Here is a 27,639-nt window from a genome sequence, read left to right as displayed (position 1 = left end):
GTAGAACTACTGTCCATACTGGTTCCCGCAGTGATGGCCGCTAATTGATTACTTATGGTCACCAAGGCAGCGATATCTCTGTTGTCATCCCTGGCTCCAGCTGCCATGGCTCCACGGTTTTCAATAGCAGTGGTGCTCGCTCCCACGTCTCCCTCTCTCCTCTCCCCCTGTCATACCTCGCTCTCCAGGCTGGAGAAGTGGGCCGACCCTCGGCGAGAGCACAGGCTCTTGGCTTTGAGTGGCAGGTGTGGGGAGTAGAACCTCCTTGGCTGTGGCACCGAGCGCAGTCTCTGATACTGGAGTTTGGCACTGGCCGAAGCCTGTGCCTGGCCCTGGCCTACCATTCCCACCCCTGCTGGTGGTGAGACAGAGGATGAGGAGGGCGGAGGTGGGATGGGCATCGGTAGGGAGGTGGGAGACATGGACGGTTGGGGAGGCGACGGAGAGGGCTGAGGCGGATGGTCTGTGGGCTGTGTGCTGAGGCTGAGGTTAGATTGGCTGCCTGATTTGGCCTGACTGGGATCTTGTTTCGGGGGCAGAGGCTTGGGGCGAGAGCCACCGCTGAAGCTGTGGCAGTGGGGGATAAGCTCTTCCTGGCTATGGGAAAGCGCCGTGGCTCCTCTCTTGGAGTGGGAGGTGCGCGAGCGGCTGTGGGGGTGTGGGTAAGGATGGGGTTGGGGGTAAAGGCTACAGGAACACATGGTGGCCCGTCCTGCTTCTTCCCCTCGGTTTCTAGCTCGTCCTTTGCTCTTCCCTCCGCCACTCTTCCACCTTTTCTCTCCCTTCACTGGGATCTTGTCCATAGACCAGTATCTCCTGGGTGGGGGGAAGGCCGCGGGGGAGGCGGCCACTGTGAGCCGAGCCCTCCACTCCCTCCCCCTGAGCCCCAACCTACGCCTGGCCCTGAACCCCAGAAATCAGCACCAATCCATCCCTCCGCCCGAGTTCCTAGTAAGGAATCGTCCCGACTGTTGATACTGCCCCCTTTCTCCCTGGAGGGGTAGGTGCCGAAGAACCAGCCTCCTCCCCCAATGCCCCCTATCCCCCCGCTGCTCCCCCTGGACCTCCTTCCCAGTACCTTTCAAAACGACCAAACTCCCCTGACGAGCCCTCGTCTGAATAACTGTCCTCCGCCCTGGCCCTGTCCCTCTCTGACTCAGACACTGCCCCCTAGCTGCTCTCCTCCCCCTCCCCCCACCCGCTCCCTCCCTCTCTCCCTCTCCTCCTCTTCATCATCATCATCATTGTCATCGTCGTCCTCAGAGTCCCACTTAGGGAAGGAAAGCCCTTCTCTTGTCTGTGCTTTCTCTTTTTCGTAATGCATTAACAAAGGACGCCGCTCTCCGACTCTCCCACTGTCGTCCCTGTCCATCCCACTACTCCGTCTCCGCTTGGAGGATGGAAGGAGCTGGTGGAGGGATGTCGGCGGAGTATTAGAATCGTCACCTCTTCCATTAACCCAAAATTTCACAGAAGCAGGGAGTTTGTTGAGGTTGGGGTAACGTTTATTGGGGATACTCTGTCTAGAATGAGAGCGTGAGGATTTGGGACGCCTCTCCCTGCTTCTGCTGCTGTCCTCCTGTTCCCTGTCATTGCCTTCATCTCCTTCTCTCCTTCCTCTCTCCCTCTCTCCCTCCCATGAATCCCGTCCCTTCTCCCCAAATGTGCTCCGATACTGCGCAGACAAGGAGTAGTCTTGTATTCCTCCTTCTCTCTCTCCTTCTACCTCCCCTTCCCTCTCTGGCTCTACATCTCCCTCTTCTGGCTCAGAGCGTCTTCCCCCAATTGACTTCTTCCTTTTCTTTGTCTTAAGCTCCTTTTTCTTCTTCTTTTTTACCTTCCGCCGCTTCCTTTCTCTCTCTCGCTCTCTTTCCCTCTCTTCCCTCTTTTTCCTCTTTTTGCTCTTTTTCTTCTTCTTCTTCTCTTTCTCCTTCTCTTTTCTCCTCTTCTTTTCCCGCTTTTGCCTCTCAGCGTCTCCGCCCGCTCCGCTCCTCTCTCTCTCACTCCAGCTTGCCCACCACTCTTGGAGCTGAGACAGTTGGCTTCCCCCTCTCTCCCTCTCTCGTTCCCGTTCTCTGTCACCCCAGGATGTGCGTGGTTTCCTGGGGGGTATGGGTGGCGGCAGGCGCCCATGGCTGAAGGAACGAGGCCGGATGATTGAGCGCTCCCTCTCCCTCCCCCTGCCGAGCAGGAGGCTTGACTCTTCCGTCAGCTCCTCATCGTCATCGTCATCCTCTCCATCTATTCCACCAGTCCTGTCCCGTGTGCTCCTCGAGGAGCTGTAAGAGTAGGTGGGAGAGGTGGAGCGCGAAGATGAGGCAGATGAGGATGTGGATGAGGATGAGGTGGTCGACGAAGAGGAGGAGGACGTATAGTGCAAAGATGCAGAGGGCGAAGGAGGGGTGTAAGAGGGGCTGAGGGGTACTGGCACAGGAAGTGAGAGCGGGGGAGAGAGGGGGCGTGCCCTCCTCCCTCCTCCCTCCCTCACTCCATCTCGTGCTCCTCCCCTCTGCCCCAGGGGAAGAATGTTCTCATACAGTGGCCCTCCAGGCTCTTTGGGCTTCTTGGGCCTACGCTTCCTCCAGAAGGATGAGGGGAGAGGGGGAGAGGGGTGTGGCAGCGGGGGTGTAGGAGGCAGAGGGGCCTGACTCTTAGGCTGCAATCTTGGGGTGCCCAGAGGTTTAACGGCCCCTTTCCCCTGACCTCCGCTGCCACCTCCCACCACCCTCTTCCCCACCCCGTGGTCCATGCCCTTCTCTGAATAGAAGGCCACACTGGCTGGAGGAGGCTGGGGGTGGCCCCTGGGCATAGTCTTGGGGGTCTGGGACCCTGCCTGCTGCTCCATGCAGGGCCCCAGTCCCTCAGGGTCAATGGGACCATAGTATCTCTTATAGCCGTCAAGTCCCCCACCCCCTCCAGCAGTTGAAGCCCAGTTTGGTGGGACTTTCTGAGCAAAGGGTCCCATGTCAGTGATGGCCCCCCTTACAGCCATTGGGTTGGTGGCTGTAGCAGTTTTGGGCAGCCTCCAGCGATCCACCACAGCCAGTCTGCGGTCTGGCCGGGGCAGGAAGGTGGAGCAAGGGAGGGGTGCACCGGCAATGGGGGTGTTGGAGGGACCCAGTGCTGTCCCAGAATGCACCACGGTGGGAGGAGAGCCCGGCAGAGGTGTTTTGTAGACGGGCTGTGGTTGCTGCTGTTGCGGTGGCTGCTGCTGTTGCGCCATGGCAATGACTGGATTGGTCATAGATGTTGAGACAACATGTGGCTGGGACGGAACTGTTACCATTGCTGTGTGGTGATGAGTGGGCAAAGATTTAGCTCCACCTGGTGCCGTTTCATCCTCAAAGCTACAGCAGCTATACATGCCCTGAGAAAAAGAGAGCACAAATCAAGAACACAGAGTCAGAGTTTATTCGCCAAATTAAAATGACATATAATAAACTAAACTATATTTCCCGAAATAAAAAATGTAATATATTAAATGTAAATGCAGGATTATATTACATTATATATATATATAATGTAACAACATAGATGCAGCAGACTGCAGATATCATGCCACACAAAGGCTTTGTATTACTGTATGTACATGAGAGATAGAGCAACAGAGAAAGAGGAGAGAAAAATTGTAAAACAGAAATCTAAGACGATCCAGTTTTCAAAAGAAATGCAAGATTGCTATTTTTGCAGATAAACATCCTTTCCTATTTATAGTACAGTTGTGCATTGTTTGGTTAATGGAAATGCATACATAAATGCATAAATAACAACCACAGTGGTGAAAAAGGACAAATTGAAGCAAAAACAGGTGAAGCTATGGTGTGCTATACAATAATCACATGCACACGGTGTGGGCTGCTTCTGTCAAGGTCACTGTCAAAGGAACAGGATATCCAGGGTGTGAGTGGAATTGAATTTCAATTAATCTCTCGAATTGACTGAGTGGAATTGAATTGACCCTGGACCTCACACTTTCTAACACTCACACTCGGTAACAGATAAGGCCACACACAGGCAGGAACACACATGTTCCCACACTTTGTGTGCATATGTTTACATGCACAGCATTTCTGTTCAAATCATGTTGTCCTGTTATAGCGTAGCTTGGTTTTACCGCACTATATTGTAGTAACACCTGGTTGTTGCCACATAAAAGGGGTTTTAATAGGTTGAAAGTTAAACATTAGCATCAGAAATGTGGATATATTTATAAAATAATAAATGTACTAACAATGACAATTTTGTTTTCCACCTCTGAAAAAACACTCACACACAAAAAGACAAAAACACTTACTCTGCTGATTGCCAGGAGAAAGTCCAATTTGCCAGAACTTGTGGCCATGCAGTGGCGAAGCTTCCAGTACACCAAGTGTTCCCAGGCAAACACCAGCAAGCTGAGGCCCATGGCCACCAGCAGCATGTAGAAGACCCCGGCCATGTTGTCAATATCCAGTTTACTGCTCATCACCTCAATTTTGTCATTATGGCAGATACCCGACAGCCAGAGGCGCTCCAGCATCTCAATCTCATCTGGAAAGGGGGGGGGGGGGATGAGGAAGAGAAGCAGGAAAAGGGAAATTGATGAAGTTAAAAGGCGGTAAAAGTAGAGGAAAGAAAGAAGAGAGAGAATGTGGAGGGAGTATCGAAATGCACAAAAAAAATATAAAGTAAAGTAAGACAGGACAGGACAAGACAAGACATGTAGGGGATACGAGAAGACAGAGGGGATCCTGTTCGATACAAGAAGAATTAAGGCTGGGGGGTTTAGGGGTTATTTCAAGGTTGCAGAGACGGACGGACAAATAGAGACGGGAGCAATAGATAGTGACAAGGGACACACAGGGAGGCAGAAAGGCTAATAATAAGCACTAAAGTACAGGTCTACGGTATTGCTTGCTGTTTGCCCATTATCCAAGGTGACTTCTCAAGGTCGGAGGTCAGTATACCAAAAGCAGCACTGTGTCCAAAGTAACAAAGAGGAAGGGGAGAGAGAGAGTCCAAAACAATGAAGTAGCATTGAGAGGCAAACCGGCACAGACAACCTAATCTCAACGTTGTAACCCAGAGTAAATGAGGAGAGGAGAAGGGGGAGAGCAGGAGCCACGGTGAGATGGTTGGATAGGTTGAACAAGCATTGGAGGGAGAGGGAGAGAGGGGTAATGAGAGAGTTGGGAAGAATGTCTCACACAAAAAGAGAGAGAGAGAGGGTGCAGCATTGTCTCTCAGTCCACGAACGCATCAGGGGAAATGAGACAGACTGAGACACAGAGAGAGAGAGAGTTAGAGGGAGCTGGAACAAGGGAAGCAGAGATGGAGGATGAGAAGCTGAGATTGTGTCATTATGACAAACAGCGGGAACACTCCTCATCTCGGAGAGGATGAGAGGAGAGAAGAAGTGGCAAAAATGTGACGAGAGAGAGAGAGACAGAGACAGAGGGAGAAGATTATAATCATTTAATTGTCCTGGAGGGATGGTCAGAATCTCCATCAAGGTGGTAAGCTCTCGGGGGGTTTAAGATTCCACTCTGTTAACCTACCAGGAACCAGCCAAGACCACTTAACCCACCACCCTGCCTTTCCATGTATGATCTCACTGGACTACCGAATCACAGCTGCCCTGCTAAACCTGTTAATGGCTGCGAAGGTTTGCCGGTGTAACCATAGTGATAGACAGCCAGAAGATGCAGCGAATTCCAGAGCCTTAGTCTCCAACAGAACTCTTAATGACATAATGTTTCACTAACACCAATGGAAGATGAACAGCACTGCAATAACCAGCCTCTGAACTATTTGTAAGTAAAACCGCTAAAGCAGGGTTTAAAAGCTGACAAGTCAAGTCATCCACTCGCAACACTACACTGCTCTGCGGAAAGAAAAAAACTCAAGCTCTAGCATTTCCATTTGTGCCATCATTAGCCGTGCTTGCCTAGCGTAGATGAAGCCGAATCAGTCATCTGTGTGATCTGGCTAATGTGTCTCCTGTAGAACATCATTAGCCAAACAGCCGTGGCCTCCAGCTACAGCAACAGATGGACACAGTGCTACTGCAGCCCACTGGCAGACTCAGGTAACAACTCCCCAACTCACATTCATTCATACACACATACATTCCAAGATACAAAGGTCTGTTTTTTTAACTCCGGAGCATTGCCCCCCTTTGAAGAGGATTTAACGGTGTCATTGACCTTCGGTAGCAGCTGTGTGTCCAAACAGGAGCCTGATGTGAAAACAGCAAGTGTCTTGGTGAAGGGTACAGATAAACAGGTACTCTCATGTCTGTCCTCCACTTCACAAGCACCAGTCGAAGCCTCTCTCTAAGCCCTAAGTCTCATCTCCTGGCTTTCCTGCCATTTGACTTCCAGTGAATCATCTTGTGCGTCTTCGTCTCCCTCTTTCACATTTCGACTCTTTCTCACTGTGCCGGTTTCTTCCCTCCCTGAGGCCTTTGTGATGGCAGTTGTCTCTACCTCTCAGTTGCAGCCAGCTCAGTCCTGCCAAATCTGACAGGTGTGTCAAATCCACACTCCACCTCTGTCGTTTCTGGCAGGTCAGGTCAGGTAGAGCTGGCGCGCTGCAAACACAGAGCTGGCACCCACCACAAAGACATTATTTAATAAAGGAAACTGTATTTGCGTGTCAGTGTGTGTATGTTAATGCGCAAGTGCCTGCATGCATGCTTGCATTTTGCCAGATATGGCATGATGCCAGACATGTCCAGAGATGCTGAGCTCGACAGTTGTTGAGCAATTAACCGTGACCCGTTAAATCCTGTGCTTTTATCACAACATGACAAACCTCTCGGCATTTATTGCAAAAAAAAAAACTTCCAGCCAAGATCTGCAAACCCATATTCTTTTACTTTTTTTTTTAAATATCTACTCACTGAATAATATATTCTAGGAATCAAAATCCTAACATTATGCATAAATAGAAAAGGATCTGATAAGAAGGGTAAAGGCAATCTTGCCATTCAGCAGTTTTGCCGTTATCACGATACAAGTAGTAGTGCGATCAATGGACCTTCTCTAAAGCCGTGGTATGAATCACCAGAGGCAGCAACAATAGAACAATACACTCACAGGGTAGTGACAAAGCAGTGGCGGACTCTTCTCTAGTGCCCCTCTAATGCAGTTGTAAAATGATATGATTCAACATGGCATGGTACATAATGATGTAACACGGTGACATGATTTAGCCCGGCTGAAGGTGTGATGCGAGTCCTTGAGCCGCAGGGCGATTGTTGAGATGCAGCTGAATGTGAGCCCCCCCCCGCGCTCATACCTCTACATCGAAACAAACTAATCCTCTTCCTTTAGTAATCCACTCCAATAATGCCTGCCTACAACTAGAACCCTCAGCATTCAGCACCAGCCTGTAACCAGATCCATCCAGCGTACACAGCTGATGTTAAGGGCTTCCGCTACACAGAACACAAGCAAGGACAAGGGAATGTGCCACGAATTAAAAGGAAACAACAGACATAGCATGTCAAGGCTGTCTGGGCACACACACACGCCCGCCCACACACACACACACACACACACACACACACACACACACACACACACACACACACACACACACACACACACACACACACACACACACACACACACACACAAACAAACACACAGACAGACATCCTTGTCCAGGTCCTACTATTCAGCTCCAGACGCCGGTCTTATTTAATAGATCTTGGCACCAAATTGGCATTATCAGTGCGTAAGCAGCTGTAGTGTCGGCGTGCCAGAAACAGCTAAAGGGCTTTGTCCGCCACGCCATAAGCAAAGCTGATTTAAAACACAAGGAAAAGCCAAACAAGCAGCATCCGATTGAGACAATAAATGCGTGTGGCGGACTGTGTAAAATGACAATCAAGCATTAGTGTACTGACAACTATGGCTAAAAACAGATTCTGTCCGTCACAAACAAGTGCCCGTCCTCTCATGGATTAATCCTACACACACAAGTGTATGCAGCAGACAAATAAGCTTATTAATCATGCTCCTGTAGCTATTAATAATCAATCATCTGATCTCTTTTATATATCTCTTTTTGCTTCAGTGCACTCATTTCATGTTCAGGGTATTTACCGGTGTTTCTCTTGGGTTCTTTTTCTTCCTCACTTCCTGTGTCAAGATTAGCTAATCTGTAATGAGTGTAAATCTGTCACCACACAAGTTGTGATCATCTCTTTTTGCAACATTGACTCACACACTTAAATCCAAGTTCGTTTTTTTCTTCCATTTATAAGCCCAAGCAGGAAGAAGGGAAAGAGAGTGAAAGTGTGATAGATTGAGAGGAGTGAAAACGAGGAACGGGCATGTACACCTACACCACATATAATATTCTTCATGCTCCCACCTCCCCTTTTATTTCCCTCTTTTCTAGTAGCCAATAAAGATACCTACAAACCTCTTAACCATCACCATCAGCCCTCTCATGCACTCCATTATTCCCTCACAATTGAAACACCTTACAGCCATCGCTCTCCTCACCTTGTACTCCCCCATCGACTTCTCAACATCCTCTCATTCATCTACCCCCTGTGTCCTCCATCCACCCCCCACCCTGGTGCTACTCTGCCGCCTGTTTCTCTGTGCTGTCATTTCATCCATAACCTTCCCTTTGCCCCTCCATTGTTCTAATTATTTCCCCCTCTTCCCTCCCTTCCCCGTAGTTCTCACCATCTCCCACCAGCTGCAGCAGGGCCAGGTCAAGAGGACGTTTCCATCGTGAGTTTTTGTGCAGGGCGATACCGTAGCCTGTGGTGGCAAAAACCTTCCCCGAGCCTATGGTCATCACCTTGGAAAAAGGACAATGTGCAGATATTTAAATTAAAAAAAAACTGACCAAGAAACCAGAATACATGACTTTAGTATGTAAGCAAAAGTGCCTGCGTGGGTTAGTACTCACCTTACAACCTTCGTCCTTCCTGGCCATATAGTTCAATACTGCAGCATCATAAATAAAAGCATCCAGTTTCCTGTAAAGGGATCAAGGGAGAATTCATTCATCATTTAATGGGAGAGAGGGAGCGGAGGGATGGAGAGACTGGCGGAGGCAGGGGAGGAGATATAAAGGTGGATCTGTGCGATGTACCTGGGAAGAGAGTTAGGGTGCAAAAATATACTGCAGACAGGCATACGGAATGATAGAGAGGGCATGAAAAGTTAAATCATAACAAGAAAAAGGAAGGATTGGTGGAATAGTAAAGCAGGCTTGGTGGAAAGAGTGAAAACACAAGGAGAATAAAAATAAGGGAGAGATGGGTGAGTAAGAGGGAGCGGGAAGGTGGCGGTTGGGGAGGCGGAGGGGAGGAGGATGGGGGATTTATACGGTGCGAAGAGAGCGGTGACAGGGAGAGAGAGAGAGAGAGAGAGAGGGGGGAGATTTACACACTTCAGGGGGAAAAGACATGGGATAGAGCCAGAGAGTGATGAGGATTATAAAGTTTAAATACAGATACACGGAGAAAGCACACTGGGAGGGGAAAGAATGGACCGAAAAGGAGAAGGAGAATAGACAGAAATGGTGAGATAAGAGGGCAGATGAGGTGTGAGAGGAAGGAAAAGATAAGCACCAAGGAAAAGGGTTTCTCATTTTTGTGCATGTTAACACAGAGTTATAATTGTGGTGTCAAGGCAATGAGGAAGGAGCAATGATGACAGAGGCTTAGGATAAAGTAAACTGGGATTATTCAACACATGACGGGTGATAGGGACTCTACTAGAAACTGAAGAGGGAAATGCTGCTTGCACGGTGTGTGTGTGTGTGTGTGTGTGTGTTGTGTGTGAGTGTGTGGATGTGTGGGTAAAGGTGGAGAGAAAGGTAAGGTGAGAGAATCTGTGCAGGAAAGCAAAAGATGTGACAAAAGATGTGAAATGTTAGTCAGAGTTGAAAAGATTGTCACTGTGTATGATGGCCTGCTAGTGAGAGAGAGAGGACATTCAAATAAAAGAAAACATTACGGAAAAGGATGGTATGACCATCCAAAAACAAAGTCATATACATACATACGTGTTGGGTGATTTCTCATGGGTTGATGAAAATACAGTAAATACTGCAGGGTTTGCAGAATGGACCTTGCGGTGAGATTGTATGGTCAACTGCTGTTTCAGCAAATATAATCTAGATAAGACATCCTTTAAGAGGAATGGCAATTTGATTTGTTTTTTTACGTATTTTTATCAACACTTTTCATCACCTTGTCCAGAGAAAAAAATAAATATTTTTTTATATTTCTGTTCGCTGTGCATATATTTTAAGAATCCTGATTTTTTTATTTTTTTTTTTATAGTTGTTGAGTTGAGTTCAGTGTAAAAAGATTTTTGTTTTGGAAACATTTATTTAAAAAGTATCTTGTTTCCCCAATAATAAGGCAATTATGTTATGTAAATTGGGTATTTTTATATGGATCAGTGCTTAAGATTTGGTGATGTGAGCATCTTGGTTGTTTTCTTGTTAGCTTATACAGGCATAAACTTTCAATTTTATGTCTCAATCGAACAACAATATAGGTAGATGTTTGCCTAAGGAAACGGGAACAATTTTAACAATTTCCTTAATCTAATAAACTATAATTTGTCAAAGCATGTGGAGAAAGATACATGTACATGTGAGGGAATGAACAAGGTCATGTAGTAGCAGACAGACCCGGTCTTGAGGTTCAGAATAGCGTCCTCCACTCCTCTCTGGTTGTATTTGCCCATGTACTGGTGCATGCCTGGGTAGTTGGAGCGGATGTTTTTTTCTGTGCTCCCATTGGGCACCGTGCCAAACTTCAGAGGTGGGTACTGCTCCTCGGGATGCTGAAACTAGCGGAGCAAAGGGAGACGAGGGAGGGAGACGGAAGGGGCATGAGACACACCAGGCTGTGCACCAATCTGTCTGACCTATTTCTGTCCACTCTCCAGACCAACTTACAACACTCTGTGCACAGTCATATCTTTGAAAAGAGAGCAGTCGGTGGATTTAAAGCAGCATTTAGAACTGTCTTTTAAGCATTCAAGAGCTGCGGTAATTGAGTTACGTTAAATGAGATTCTATTCATTTCTAAATTCCTGTGCTTTAATCAATTTAACATTCAAATGCACAGGATTTGGCTCACTCTAAGACTTTAATTCTCCTTCTGCTCTCCCTACTTAAATCAGTATTCAAGCAACGAGGTACCTTCTTGTCCGAGAGGCCTGACACTGTGTCAATGTACTCCTCCTGGATCATGAAGGCAGCCAGGTTAGCAGTGTAGGAGGCCAGAAAGATGACAGCAAAGAAGGCCCAGATCAGCACCATGATTTTGCTGGTGGTTCCTCTGGGGTTCTCCACTGGCACGGAGTTGTTGAAGACAATAGCCCACAAAAGCCATACAGACTTCCCTATGGTGAAAGTAGACCCTCCAGCCTCTGTCCGACATGATGACCAGGGAAAGAGAGAGAGAGAGAAAAAAGAGAGCGTAGTAAGTGGTTGATACGTTTATTTATTTTTTTAGACAGCAATCCAACCAATACACCACGAAAAAAACTGTATTTACTAGCGTCTGACTGCAGATGAAGCAGCTGATTCTAATTAAGCTTCCCCTAATGACCTTTACTGTAAAGGTTTACTGTATATTCCAATAAATAGCAGGCTTTTTGACACCGAAGCTCAGAGGCGGTGACTATACGTTTCCAGGATGGCAGCTTTCAATTCAGCTGCTACGTTATCTTACAAACTATTAAACCACACGGTGCAAATCACCATTCCAAGGGCTTAAACACTCCTTCCTTCATATGACAGGAGTAAAGGAGGAAGGAAGGAGAGAGATGAGGGTGGATGAGAGGGATATCTGGGAGGATGACAGAGAGGTAAAATTATGTAGAGCACAGCAATCATGCAGTAAAAGAGGCGAGCTGGGGTTGGGTATTGGACCGAGGCATCAGGCATACTGAATATCACAGGGGTACAAACTATGCTGTTGAATAATAAATGGCTGCTTCAATATCGAGAATACTTGGAAGCAGTTCAACACACTGTAGGTATAATTTCCTCTCTGCCACACTCGAAGTTAAGGATTTAGGGCAGCAGATTCAAAAATGTTGATTGGTTCAGTCTAAATGTGAAAACTGACCAATCAGACAGCAAGGAAGCAAACTCAATAGAAACAAAAAAGTTAATTATTATCATGCTAAAAGATCCTTTTGACTTTGAACTCTTATAGCCACATTCCAGGAGTGTGTTCAATGTTTGTCCGTTTGATCCATGCGGCAACAACAAAGAAGAACCATCCATCAGACTGGGAGAGACAGACAGCTAGGTTCCATCACTCACTCTTGCCGTTCTGGAGACTGCGGTTGTAGCCCACAGGGCTGAAGAACTCGAAGATGAAGACGGTCACAGCCACTACGGTCAGGCACATGACGAACATCATCACCCACACGGCTGGACTGTAGGGCTCTTTGTAGGGAAGCAAAATAAGATTTTAATTAGCACATAACACAAGGGCGGTTTTGTGCTGCGTTATTTAATTATCATTATTACTATCAATAGAGGGGACAATAAAGTTTCATAAACCTTGCACATTTTGTTCTATATACACAGAGATGAGCCTTGTACCCAGAGAAAACATATTCTCCAGAAGTCCATAAACCCTGTTTTTCTTTTAACAATCATCTCAATGCAGTCTATAGGCCAATAACTGCTCTCCCGCTGGAGCCTGGAGTCTGCTGACAGAGTGAAACTACAAGTTGTGAAGACACAAGCAGCTAAGAAAAAGTAACGGCTAATCTAGATGTAAGGACCAGCAGCCAAAGACCGAGGCTCTTTGTGCAAACTCGACACTTTACGATTAGATTAGATTCTGTACATCAGCTAGGCGCCGCACATAAACACAGCCTCTTACCTAAGAAAGCGGAGGGTGATACAGTTCCGTTGCTACGGGAGACCATGACACTGATTCCCGTCTCCACAAAAGGGACAGAGAAATCCACGACCTCTGACCTCTCCTCATTGATAGTCAGCGAACCAATGGCCATGTCAGCCCGCTTGTATACCACCTAAAGGGGACAAGAGAGAAGTCTAATTATGGGTAATTCCTGGTGCGGTAACAGACAGACAAAGACAATCTTTTACAGTTCACTAAGGTTTATTTCTAAGTGAGATGGTGACATTTCTGCAACCTGACCCTTTGTACATCCTCAAATGTGCCCGCATGAGAAAGGCCAAAAATTCAATCTGTTACAAATACTGAACACGTGTCTCTTGTGCATCTCTTTAGCATACAAAATGAGCTCAGGCCCTTCTCCTCCCTGCCACCATCTAGAAAAACCTGAAAACCGCTGTGTCGGCTGATTGTACAAGTGAAATGTTAATCTACATTAGACATGGCACATCCGCTCTTCAGAGCAAATCAGCAGAAAAATGAAGCGAAGCGGAAAAAGCAAAGCAACCCCCCCACCCCCTACACCCTCTCAACTTTGCCAAGTCTCTGGATTACCTGATCAAAGAATGGCAGGCTTTGGAACATCTGATCAAAAGACAGACATTAGTTTTTAGCAAACAAAATTCACTTGGCCCCTTTCGCATGTGAAAATAGATTCGACAGACAGCTCTGGCCCCGGCTCAAGTTATAAATGATAGAGCAGGAGCGCGCAGTGGAGGCTGTTTTGGAACCCGTGACAACTGGCGTTTGGCAAGTTCCCTCTGGGACAAAGATAGAAACAGCGGGCCGCTTCAATGAAACATCAGCCCCCCTGTATCAATCTCAGTATGTGTGTGAGCATGTGTGCGCACTTTGTTTGTGGTTGGTTTTTTTTTTTCTGCCGGCATCGCTGTGTATCATGAACCTCAGTGTGCTTTGCTGAGAAAATATCAAGGACTAATCACAACTAACCAGGGGGTGTCTGACAACGTGTGAGTCTTTGTGCTTCTATGTGTCTCTGCAGAGATACTGTGGGGAAGTGTTTGCAGGAGAGTGCGTGTACACAACATATGTTAGCCACCATGCTTCTCCACCTAATTTGTGTAACTGTGCATTTTTTTGTCACTCTATTGCAGTGTTTGTGTCTGCACATTTGGGCGTGTGTGCATGTAACAAATGGCAGCTGTCTGATTGCTGGCAGCGGTTAAGTGGCCATAACTCTCACAGCGATTGATGTGACATAGTGTTTAACTAGTCACCCAGGACGCATGAGAATAGGCAGTGGAATGCGATGCGTCTTTTTGATTCAAAATGCAACACAAAAAATGCAGAGGCACAAATGTAAACTCACACACACACACACACACACACACACACACACACACACACACACACACACACACACACACAAAGCTCACACACATACGCAAGTGACACGGGATCAACATTGAGAACACATTGCTCACAAAGGCAGACAAGCAGAGCCACCAGCACACATACACACACACAATAGCAAATACTTGCCTCTCCAATCATGCCGTTCCAAACCCCATCAATTTTCTTCCCATGTTTCCCATTGGTCACTAAGTAAAGGTCATAGGTGAAGCCGACAATCTTGGCCAATCTCTTGAGGATATCAATGCAGAAGCCCTTGCAGCACTGCTTCATGGGAGCCACACCTTCATGGATGGCACTGTGAAGGAGTCACAGAGAGGAAAAAATAAGCAGAAATTCAAGCAGAAAAGGAAAAGTGTCAAACTAAAAGCCTAATTAACTTCACCCTGGGTTGTAATAGTGTGAAAGGACAGGAAAAGGAGCTAAACAGAAGGAAATGGTCACAGAGGGAGGAATTTTGTGGCCTGGCGCTTGGTGACAGGTTTGATCAACCAGAGTAGGATAGGTGCTGTCATCCCCTCAGAAGCTGATGAACCATAAAGCTCCACTGCGGTCATATCTGATTCCAGACCCCTGAGTCATTCCACTGATCCTCTGGAGAGCAGTCTGTTATTGATTATGGCCAGGGAGTGAAGAGACCACAGTTTTGATAGGTGATTGATGTCACTCCAATTGGATGGCATCATGAGAGCTTAGGAACTCCATTAAATACAGTAGAGAGGCTACTATTTTGTTTTTTTCATTTGATTTCTCTGAATTTTCTTTCCATTTTTGGGGGGGAATCATGGAATAAGTCAATAACATCCAATCCTACATAAATCACATCCTCGTCTTGTATCCAAAATATTAAAACCTGGCATTAAGAGGTCGTCTGCAGGGCACTGAGTCCCGGATGCAGGTCCCGGATGCGGCGTCTGCCAGCTCCACAATGACAAATGGTCTTTCCTCCAGCGTGACAACGCGCAGGTGCTGGGCATCATCAGGTGGTTTAAGGAACGGCCCATAGCGGGACCAGGCTGGGTACCGAAGCCTCAGCACGCCGTTCTCCCACCAGCCTACCTGGGGGAACGGAGAAAAGAGAAACATTAGAGAGAGGTGGAGCACACAAACACATTTCTATCACGAACATTAAATGGATTCCACCTTTGGTTATAATGAGAAACAAAACCAGGCAATCTCAAAAAACCTATTAAACACAGAGCAGGAGTCAAATAGACACAAGTCAGCCTTGTCTCAAGATGAACAGTTTGAACTGAAGCTGATTTACTTCTTATTTTTTGTTGTTAATTTTTTTCGGATAGATCTGTTGTGCATGTTGTTTATGACAGACTCAAATCAAAAATCAAATCAATGTGCCAAGATGTTCTCATGTAGATTGACATTTCAAGTTATTAAAACAATGTGTTTTATTTTTCCAAATATATGACGCAAATCAATTGATGTCACATATTTGGAAACAGGGTGGCGATGCTGTTCTCCAGGCTTTGACTAATAATCTTATGATCAAAGCTGTTTGTATAGGAGAGGAAAGGGATAAAGTGTCCATCTAACATCCGAGAATAACCAACTGTCTGTTAGATGTAACATTCTGTCCTCTTTTGGGCAGAAACATTATAACTAGGTTGTTTACAGTGATATGGTTACCCAACAGCTCCACTAATACAGCACTTTGGGAGGTAGACTTGATTGTTGTCTTACAAGACAGTTAGATGGAAGGGTTGAAAATAATTTAAGTGTAAGTAGAGAGAGGTTTGAGGAGATGGTTAGCCCCATGCGTGACCTCAGCACTCTGTATGTTACTCTGTAATTTGGTCAATGCCTTTGAAGATGCTGGATAAGAGGTTAGGAAATAACGTTTTGTCAACCTGTCTAAGGTTTCAGAAGGAGGGCGCTGTGTGACCGAATCACTGAACAACATACGGAGTGCTGAGGTCACAGATGGGGATGGGAGACAGTTAACGTTATCCCCAACCAAAAGAGGAAATACGTGACTACTGGTAATTCCAACTTGTTCCATTTACAATTCTTAAATCATCTGGTTTTGTTCAAAGTTGGAGGTTCTGATGTTAGCCTTCACTTTTGCTGCCATATATAATTCTGCAGGTTAGGGCTGTCCTCAACAAAGAAATTCTTAGTCGACTGACACTCAAACGATTTTGTCGACTAATTGATTATTTGATTTAATCGACAGATCTGCTAAAACTGAGTTTCTCCACAAAGATCACACAAAAGCACCACCTTAAATCTTGTGTTTACCAGAGATGTTGTAATGAAATTCTTGAAAATACATCATTCAGCATGAAAAAACATAAAAAACTACTTAGCAACTAAACAAATCTGAATGATGTGTTTACAAATGTAAGCGACAATTCTTGCATAGCATGCCTTTAAATATAAACATTAAACCTATGTTGTTTAATCATTTTTAAAAATACCACAACCTTATATAATTACTTAGTCACAGAGAGGGGTTAACACACCACGTTAACACCTACATCATTATACAGTCTCATACAAATGCCCGGCAATAAACATTGTATTAGGCTTCATTTTGTCTCCCTTGCATGACACAGATGGAGGAAAATAAATAGTAGAACACTGAATCACCAAAAGGACTATAGAGATGGATGAACACCTCCCTGTCTCAATAAACACTGAATATAATAAACTTCATAAAGGCTGCATTTACTGCAGGAATATGGTACCGGTTTGAATTATATTGTACAGGTATTATTCAAGTTATTGTACCCACTTGCTCTTTTCATAGAACGCCAGGCCCTAAATATTCATTGTTATGTGGGTTGGGGAGCAATTACCTTCAACTTGTGCACAGGCTACACTGATTGATGGGATTAAAGTGGTTATCCAGATTTGTTTGTACTAGTCATTTACTTTAGTGTCAGATCAGACATTGCCATGTAATTACATATAATGGCTTTGGGTAGGATGAAAGCAAGTAACTCTCAGATTCAGGCATACACAAACAATTGGATTTATTGAGGTAGCTGTGGTCAGCAGAAATACACATTTTTTAAATGTTTTAATAGCCCGGAGCTAAATGTTTATGTGACACGCTCTTGTCAAAAAGCATTTTTTACACACTGACTCATAGCACATGTGCAGAGAGTCGAATCATGCCTACAGATGCCATTTTTGTATGATTCCTAAAATCTGTTTGGTGATGATGTTGTGAGACCACATCGTTCTGTGTCCAGTGTTGACCCAAAAATGTCTGTCAAGTATCCCTTTGGCTGTATCAATGTTTCCCCCTTCATATTGTTTATATGCTCTCTGGAAGTGTTGGATGTTGGATCTTGGCATATTCAGACTTTTGAGAGCAACGTGAGGCTGAACCACACCAAAGAAGATTCTGTCTTTTTTTGTTTGTTTGTTGTGAACCTTCCTCTTGTAACATCATTTGACACATGTTGTCATGATTATCCGATAAAAGTCTCATCAAGTGTAACCGAGGCAACATACACAAAAGAGAGTGTGCACAAATACTGTACACTGACACCCATGCACATACATACAGAAATCCATATGGATATGCAGTCACACACATACATACATACATACATATAGACATACATACATCTATATATAAAACACACATAAGAATGCGAGTGCTGCAGCAGGCCAGTAGAGTAATGTAAAGTTTGGCAGCTCCCATCAGCCTGCCTGTCTGTGTACAGCCGGTGTAAAGGCAGGGAGAAGAGGAGGAGGTGGCAACAATGACAGTATTTCGACTGCACTTCGACCGCCGCTCTGCTACAGACATTCAATCAAAACACACTCGGAGAACAGAGACAGAAAACAGATAGAGCTCACAGTAGAACACACTACTCTCTATCAGACAAATACCCAGAAAAATGCACACGCGAACGTCAGGAGAAGAACAGCCAAGAAATAACACTTCAGACTCCTCAAATGGAGGGAATACTTTAAAGCAGAGAGAGTATTCTGGTTTTGAGCTAAAGTTTGAGGTCTGGGAACCACTTTAACGAAAACCTATCCCTTAGCAGCCATGAGTGGTGTTAATGCATGTTCATTAAATTACAGTAATATCCTGGAACATCTAGCTGTTCTGTATCCGTAGCTGAAACAAGCCTAGCTAATGCTTTAAAATCTTCAGTGCTAGTCTGCAGTGTTTCAGTAAGCTAAGCTGGGTGCTCCCAGGCTCTAGGTAATGGTGCAGTCATTGTAAAGAGAACATTAAATATTCAGGGAGAGCCAACAGCGTGGATGTGCATAATAGGCAGATACAGGCGTCTTATCCTCATTGCGTGCGTGTGTGCAATAGTGCAATAGGGTTTATGCAAGAAGGGTGTAAGCACATGTGTGTAAGCATACAGTATGTGCCCTCATTTGTGTGCACACACATGTGGATGTCTGCATGCGAGTTCTAAGCATGTGTGTGTGAGTGTGTGTGTGTGTGGGCGGGTTTTGTCGCCTGGGTTTGTACGGAGTGGAAGGACCAGCGCAGGAGCTTCTAATTGAAAGGGATTTGAGATATATGGCAGGAGTCAGCATGTCACGACACGCTGAGACCGGACTCTGGTGGGCTGTTAAAACCACTGGGAGGCTGAGAACCACCAATGTGTGTGTTTATGCTTGTGTGTGTGTATGTGTGTTAGCTTGTGAGGGTGCACCGGTGTTTGTATTAGTGCAGTGTTTGTGATTATGCGCCGTTGCAGAGTGTATGTTCTGAGAGTACTGCGTGTCCTTATGCATGTGCAGAGCGGTGTCGGGGCACTGCTGTGTGGATGAGGAAATGAGCATCGCTCTCTCTTCTGACACTGACAAGGGTAAAATCCTGGCGTATTAAAGGGGAAACATCTCCAACAGGTGACAAGGCTGCATATTAAGGATTTCTGAACAAACCTCGGCCTAATAGAATATGCATGACACGCCAGGGGTACTGGTGTTTTAGACGCGCATAGAGTTATGTTGACAAGACACTCAAACACACAAAACAATGGTGGGTCTACAACCAGATGGTGATGACACCCAGAAATCTTCAGCACTATTTACATCTGCATTTCATTTTACGGTAAAAAAAAAATGAAAACGCAGCCAGAGAAGAAGAACAGAACAGCAACTATTGATCAGAGCAACATCAGAGCATTATTTTCAGCAAAATAACAAAGAATATATATATGAGTAGATGTGTATGACTGCAGGGCTGCAACATCGTTATGGTTATTTCATCGGTTAAAGAACAGGTTCACATTTTTTAGGTCTGTCTGAATACTCTCTCATACCCATATGTCCAGTACATTTAAAGACTAAAGCGTCTTCACCAATGATGTAACAGATGAGGGACAAAACCCAATGTCCTCTTTCTATGTAGAATGCATTACAAAATACGACTCAAGTTTAGTGAGTATCTTCCTGTCTTTTTGTACAAAAACCAGCCTCACCTCAACCTTAAAAAGGTGTTTTTGCACAAATCCAGGACTGTACATTCTGTCCTTCATCACTTAGTATGGAATCACACTAGGAAGGTAATGCTTCACAACCAGGAGAGGAGGGAAGATTACAGCAACTGATGCATCTTTAAAGCTACATATGGGCATGTCGTTGAATCTATCCTTTAATCTTGTGAGGATTTTTCTAATTTCATTAACTGATCCATTATAATTTCCCAGAGGCCTTGGTGATGCTTGTTTTGTCAAACCAACAGTCCCAAGGTTTTACAAATCCTCAAATTTTACAACCAAGACAGAACTTTTGCCATTGATCACATATCAAAATTGTGACCGTTAGATTTTTTCGCACTATAAATGTGTGAATATGTGTGTGTGTGTGTGTGCATTTGTGGTGTTGTGTGTGCTTTATCCAGGGAATGTCAGTGTAACAGAAAGACAGCAGAAAGTGAACAGGCACTGTAGGAGCACACAAAGCACGGTCAAATAGTCAGCAGCCAATCTCTCTCTCTGCCTCGGGCACCGATAGCCATAGTGAACTTTACGTGAACATGAACCACTGCGACCTGACTGTTCTCACTGTCAGGTTTATGTTCTTATTTCAGATGCCAACGCAGCAATGGATCTGCTCCTCTAGTTCACATGGAGAGATTAAGACTCGAGAACCAATCAGCACAAAACCTGCTCTGTGCTCTATTGCTCGGCGCTTTTGTCTTTGCAGTTGTGGAGACAACAAAATGGTAATCAATCGGGTATATCGTGTGATTCAACAGAAAGCATGCTCCGTTCAATTTTCAAATGAGACTCAGAGCACATGATTAGAGATGAAGAACTAATGTCATGTTCTTACATCTTCCCATCCACGTCCAGGTGTCCAGGAAATCACGTCGAGGAAGGGGTTGGACAGGTAACCGTCACCATTGAAAGAATAATCTCGACCACCAAGTGTGATGTTGCCGAAATACCTGTATGGCAATGAATGTAAATGACAGAAAACATGTAATATTAGTAAATTAACTAATTGTTTAGGGGGAAATGTAGAGAAAATAGAAAATCCTAAGGCTGTTTTTGATGCAACAGTGAGCCTTCCCACTTGAAACTGAATCACAGCACCCTTTGTGGTGACAGCAAGGGCTTGTCTGTTAATCAAATCTACAGACAAATGATCAGACACACACACAATTGTCAGGAATCTTTTGAAGTCAAACAACTGCTGCTCTCTGCATCGCCTGTGAGCTCTATAGTTTGTCTGATAATCACACGGGACAGACGTTCTAATTGTCTCCTCATGTCATCTTGCTGGCTTCAAAACACAAAACCTGAAAGCTTTTTTTTTTTTTTTTTTTTTTAAATGACAAAAAGCCTCATATGGAGAGCAGCTTGTAGTTACAGACAGTGAACAGCAGGTAGCACTGCAAAAAAAATAAAATAAAATAAAAACATCTTGCTCCTCTGATGTTGGACATTATAAACAAAGAAGGAAGAGTCCATTAATCATTTCCGTCTAATTGCCCCACGGTTTGTGCTGTGCTTCATTTACAGAAATCCCTATAAATAAACTCATTAATTATATGTTTGGCTCACCACACTGACCAAACTTCTCTATACAACATCATGTGTGTGCTGTTCATGTGGAGCAAGGATGAACGGCGTTAATAATGAACATGGATGATAACGAGAAGCACTCGGGCTACCTGTTAGAGTATGCTTCTGCCTGTTTGCACGTCCTACAAGGAATATATTACAGCCGGCTCATTAATATACATGAGACATGGTCCACTTGCTACAGACGCTGGGGTAATTTAGCCAACTCACAACTACATGCACCAACAACATCTATTTTGCATGGATGATAGCCAGTTCCAAATTCAGATATCCCCTCTGTGCCTGCTCTCTGACACTGAATCTACCGACTCCACCCTTATACCTAGCAGCTCATTCTGGCGCTGAACCAACTCATTTCATAGAATACACCTGATGCTGTCTCAATATATTTTGTCCGGAGCCTGCCAACTGCATCCTGTCTCTTCCTTCCCTCCTCCCATTCTCCCTTCAGAGCTTTCCTCTTTCCTCTTATCTCCCTCTCACCTCATCCTGCCCCGCAGTCTCTGGGTCTGATTGGCGTCCGTCATGCAGTTGGTGACAAAGTTGGGCCCACCCGTGGTCCCGTAATCCTTGCGCATGGCCACCGCCCCGTGAGTCAGCACAGACACTCCCCGAGCAATCCTCCTGCGAGGTTCGTCCCTCCAGCCCTGGGGCCGCACGGCAAACAGAGCCCGAGGCAGGCTGTCCATGCTCAGACCTGAGAGAGCCGGTCCCACGGCGAACCACATGTGCGAGGCTCCGGCCTGACCGGCGGCCCAGGCGGCTTTGAAGACCAGCTCGGCCTCCTCCTGGGAGCAGTACAGCAAACGTACCTGGAGGACAGCAGGAAGGCAGGGAGGGAATAGGGACGAGGGGAGACACACACACACATACACGCTAGTGAGATAAGGAGGGGACAGGGGAGACGTGGAGAGAGACAGAGGTTGGGAGAATCAAGGGGAGAAAGATAGAGCTGGAGCAGAGGTACGGGAGGGGAGGAGGTTGGATAGAAAAAGGCTGTATCAAGAGAAAACAAGAGTGCCGGCGGAGGTAAGAGGAGAGATAGCGGTAAGCTGATGTGATAAGGTTCATGGGAGTTGGACGTATGATTGAGAGAGAGAGAGAAGCAGACACACCGGAAAGAGGAAAGACAGCATGGCCGCATGTGATGCATGCTAACCAGGAGGTGCAGGAGGCAACGGGGGTCAGCGCTTAATGAGCTTGGGCCTGATGAAACAAGAAACAGTTATGAATAATGAAAACAGGGGTAAAACAAGAAAGGGAAAATGTACCAACTGTAAGTGGTAGAACAGAGAGATAGAGAGGTACAGGCGTGGAAGCAAGGGAGGAGGGAGGGAGGGGGAGGGATCCAGTTAAAGACCAAACACACCTGAGGGAAAACAAAGAGGGGACGGGGTTAAACACTGACATATGTTATTAAAAGCAGGGTGGAGAAAAGACCTGGAGACAACAGGAGATGGTGGGCGATGCGGATAGAGGGAAGTAATCAAAGGTGGGAAAACAGAAAAGAAAGTCCTTGGAGAACGGAAAGGGGGGGGGGGGGGGGGGTGAAAGAAAGCAAAGGATGACATATTTTGGTAAAATCCGGGGCCTGGAGAGATATTTGCAAAAAACAGTGGAAGAGGGGGTTTGACGGAATGTGGCTGGGGAGAAAGAGAGAAGAAAAAACATTAAAGAAAGTGAAAGGCAACGGAGAAAGACAGCAGTGACAGTGGATGAGCTCTCAGCTGAAAGTGCTGAGGTAAGGAGGGGTAAGGGGGAGAGGAGGGGGGGTAGAAATTGACCAAAGAGGGTTTTTAAGGGGGTGGGGGTTAAATGCTGACAAATACATAAAGAAGAAAGAGTGAGAGCATTTAAAATAAAACAAATAGCACTGTAAAGAAAAGAGACAAAGGCGTATCAAAGGACAAAAAACGAAGAAGAAAACTCATTCATGGAAGATGGGGGGAGGGGGGGGGGGGGGGGGGACAGACTGAAAGCACATTTTGAGAACTGCGCCTTCATTGAATTTTTGAACTGTAATGGCTTGGCAAAACAATCCTGCCTGTATGCCAATAAACCTCCAGTGAATTAGGTAGGGAATGAGAGTGACAGAGGGGGGGAGGGAAGGGGGAGAGGAAGGAGGGAAGGAGGGAAGGAGGGAGAAAGAAGGCGACAGACTGAATTAGGGAGGGAAGAAGAGAATCAAGAGTTATAAACAGACACACAAAATATCTAAAAGGCGGGAAATGGAGAAAGAGAGGAACATACAGAGAGAGAGAGAGAGAGAGAGAGAGAGAGCAGAAGAAATACTGACAAAGCAGAAGCAGGAAGAGGAACGGAGCAACAGATAGACAGAGAGAGATTTGAGCAGGAATTGACCCAGAGACCTGCATCAAGCCATCTACAATGTAGAGGACATTACCATAAATGTGGCAGCGAGACAGAGAGAGGGAGAGAGAGAGAGAGAGAGAGAGAGAGAGAGAGAGAGAGAGCATGTAATGCAAACATACACAGCATCACTAAGCAATCACAAGCATTTATTAGCCCTGCAGTAGTAAAAAAGCTAAAAGAAGGGGGTTTGTTGTGAAAAGTAAGAGGGTTAAGAAGCAAGCACTGCATATAGGCAACCCGCTGCAGGCAGTATGTTATATTAACAGTGACACTAGCAGAGTGGAGTCTAAGGAATCCAATACAAACACACACACACACACACACACACACACACTTAGAGACACAAAAACACACACAGTCACACGCGCGCGCACACACACACACGCAGAGCTGCAGTGGCCATGCTGGGACATTAGTGATGACATTGAGACCCAGACTAAACCGAGCCAACGGAGAGGAGAGCCCGTGGCCGGGCAGACATGCAGCAAGAAGGACGGACTGAAGGAATGCAAGATAGCCAGACAGAGATGGAGGTGAACAGGAAGGCAAGCAGAGGAGAGTGAGCCTGTCTCCAGGCAAAAAAAAAAGCACAAGGGGAGGTAGAGGAGGAGGGGGAGTGGGGGAGTGAGAAGAGAGAGAGAGAGAGAGAGAGAGAGAGAGAGAGTAGGAACACAGAGATGAGTGAAAAATTGGACAGGAGGATCATGGGGTCAAAGTGGAGGTTTGAGGGATAAAGGAAGTGTGGAATTGGAATTAAAAAAACAAGGAGCACAGGAAGTGAGATTGGGAGCTGGAAGGAAGTAAGGAAAGGAAGGGGAGAACGAGCAAGGCACTAGGATAGTAGAGGGAGCAGGCATGAAGGAATGAAACACACTAGAGGTAAGACAAAACCACGAGTCATTCTGGTCATCAATGAACCAGCGTGAATTTGAAATGTTTTTTTTCTTTTCACCATCGAAATATCAAAGAAACAAATGTAGACATAGTGAATATAGAGGGAGACCTTAGAGTTGCCACGGATACCAACTAAGTCAAGCTAAATTTGGTGGGAAATATGTTTAAGATAATGCAAAAAATATCAAATATTTCCATTCAACAGAAGGGTGCAGCCATGAATATTTCACTGGGTGTAAACATCATTTACAGATTCAATGAAGAGCTGGAACAAGCCGATGCAAAATACTACACAGTACATCGTATATGTGACACTGACAGACAGTTTGGAGACAAGGTGTTATTTACCAACTCTAAAGCCACTTAAGTAGAAAACGAGGGGGGGAAACTGTATTTTAAGTGGCTAACTTCTACAGCACCTTGCACATAACTCTTCGTACAATGCCAGCCAAGAAAACCAGAGTGACTCGTGGTTTGTGTTGTACCGTTGAACTCTTTATGCCTCGGCAGATGGGAGGGGAAGAGGAGAACAGAGGGATAGAGGAGAGAGGGGAGAGAGAGATGTGGAGGGACAGAGGGAGAGACGAAGAAGGAAGGAAAAAGCTGGGAAGCCACCTGTCAGTAAAAGGGGGCCCCCAAAGACACTTGCAGCACTTCCTCCCCTTTCCTCCCCCTTTCCCCCTCCCTCCCCCTGTCTCACCTGCGCCTCGTTCTCCTTCAGCAGCCTGCGCGTGCGTGCCCCCGGGGTCGTCGGTCACGTTCAGGATCACGACGCTCTTCTTCTCCCAGCCGATGAAGGAGCCGTCGGTCAGGCCCTCCACCACGGACAGGAAGTCCTGGTAGCCGTGGTGACGCGTGCACACCACGGAAAAGGATGTCCAATCGTACTCCTCCAGCACCTCAAAGATGACCTCTAACTGGAGGGCAGTAGAGGAGCTGAACTGGAGAAAGATGGAACCTGATTCCTGATTTGGGAAAGAGAGCAGCACGTTTGGTTTAAAATCTCACTGCAAAACGCATCCTCTGCAGTTGTACTGTGTCTAAAATGCAACATGCAGCAAGTAACAGACACTACAAGGAACTACAACTCTCTGGACTGCTCCATCTTTTTGCACAACATGGAGGCATCACGGGGCTTGAAGTTTTTTTTTTTTTTTTTTTTTTATAAATGGCGCAGCAGCCCTCGTGCAGCCGCAGGGCCAAAACAGCTAGAATTGTTGCACAAACTCTCCTATGACATCCAGAAGGGAGTGTTTTCTAAAAAGTCTATTCAGGGGATGGGAGGGGGTGAGGACTAAGCGAGGGTATATCTTCAAAGGAAGTTCATCAAAGTGCTACAGTTTAATTCCTCAAGAGTAAATGGTTAAAACAGTTATTTGTAAGCACAAATGCAAAGCTTTTTGTTTCCTGTTCCCCCCCCCCCCAATTTGGTGGTGAAAACCATGTGACATTAGTTTCTCTGGTGCATACACACAAATGTACAGCGCACACACACACACACACACACACACACACACACACACACACACACACACACACACACACACACACACACACGTCTGCTCATTGCCTCCCTCCCAGGAACATCAGAGGCAGAGCGACAGCCCCAGTTGGTGCCATTTACAGATCAAACACTGCAGAGTTTCAGCAGATCGGCGACCCTGACCTTCAACTTCCCCCTCCGTCCCACCGGCACTTGCCCAAACCTTTTCTTCGCGGAGAGGATGCGCGACATTATGACATTGTAAGTTGTTATGGCAATATAAGCAGCCCTCCTTTTTAATACTCCATTCATAGAGCTGTCAATCCATACTGCTTTCAGTACACACACACACCTAATTAACATTGTTCCAGCGCTCACATCTTGAGCTACACAATCACACTTCTGGGACATCTGCCCCCTTGTATTCCTCTGATTCTCTCCTCTCCCAATCTCTCTCACACACTCACACACACACACACACACACACACACACACACACACACACACACACACACACACACACACACATACATACGAGCTGCAAACACTTGCTCTTTACTCTTCCACCCCCATCCCAACCTCCCTCCTCCTACCTGTGGCATCCTCCCCAGCCCCGCTCCCCCTCCTACAGCCACTATGGGCAGTCCTGTTTGCGCAGAGACAAACTCCAGCATTGGGGCCAAAGGACCCCAGGCCGTGCGAGGGGGCCTCTCCTCTTCATAAACCAGACCCTGCAGGGGCCGCGCCGCCAGCAGCTCACACAGCTGGGACAGCACCGTCTTAGGACTACTGTCATTCACCTGGGAGATGATAGAAGCCATGGAGACAGAGAGGAACAAAGACAGAGGGGGGGATAAAGACAGGGAGAGAAATAGAGTTGACTAACCGGGGCAAGGGTGTCGTGACTTTGTGTTATTCATATGGAAAGTGTCCGTAGCATGCATGACATGTCTGGCTAACAATACAAACTGTGGTCAAAGAGCAGAGCCAGACGCCCGCTCATTCAGCAGGGCCAACACAACGGCAGCAGTGTGTTGCTCATTCAGCTCAAATAATGGGAGTGAGTATGAATAATGGATGGCCATTGTTATTCCCTTCCTTCAAGTAAGGCTGGATGAGCAGCAGGTAGAGGAGACAGTATCCAACCTGTAGCCAGATGACGTTAGCAGAGCCCCACTGGGTGACCACGCTCTCCCCCAGGGAGCCGTATACCCGGCCGAAGCCGGGGTAGAGCACCCTTCCCCCGGGCCCCGCCACCGCCGCCTCGGCCTGCACCGTGGCACCGGCGTGGATCACGGCGATGTTGAAGTTCATCATGGCCCCCGCATCACGCTCCCGCGGGCTGGGCCGGAGCAGGAGGTGGGGGGAGGCGTCCACCAGACCTGCCCACTCTGCCAGGACCAATAGGAGAGAGAGAGTAGGTATGGCGACCATGGCAACCTGCCGAGGGGGGGAGGCAGATATATATTGCACTAAGAGAGGGTGCCTGAAAGAAAGAGAGACAGCGAAGAGTAGAAGAAGAAGTAGGAGAAGAAGAGAAGAAGTTAGACTTTTAACGTCCAACA

At 46.3% G+C, this 27,639-nt stretch overlaps 1 protein-coding gene across 1 annotated transcript; it reads right to left on the bottom strand.

Moving 5' to 3' along the window:
- Positions 1-170: 170 nt before the first annotated feature.
- On the bottom strand, positions 171-27,508 carry LOC129109294 (glutamate receptor ionotropic, NMDA 2D). The gene is given in 17 exon segments (XM_054621326.1): positions 171-816; positions 2,019-3,367; positions 4,295-4,530; positions 8,688-8,805; positions 8,917-8,986; positions 10,657-10,817; positions 11,173-11,402; positions 12,307-12,432; positions 12,878-13,031; positions 14,420-14,588; positions 15,144-15,349; positions 20,570-20,684; positions 21,808-22,136; positions 25,292-25,328; positions 25,330-25,556; positions 26,668-26,874; positions 27,221-27,508. Coding segments are annotated over 17 exon segments (4,668 nt in total).
- Positions 27,509-27,639: the final 131 nt, after the last annotated feature.

Source organism: Anoplopoma fimbria, chromosome 20 (genome assembly GCF_027596085.1).
Source record: "Anoplopoma fimbria isolate UVic2021 breed Golden Eagle Sablefish chromosome 20, Afim_UVic_2022, whole genome shotgun sequence".
NCBI classification, from domain to species: Eukaryota; Metazoa; Chordata; class Actinopteri; order Perciformes; family Anoplopomatidae; genus Anoplopoma; species Anoplopoma fimbria.
Note: the sequence above shows the minus strand (reverse complement) of the source record. Positions and strands in the feature narration are given on the sequence as shown.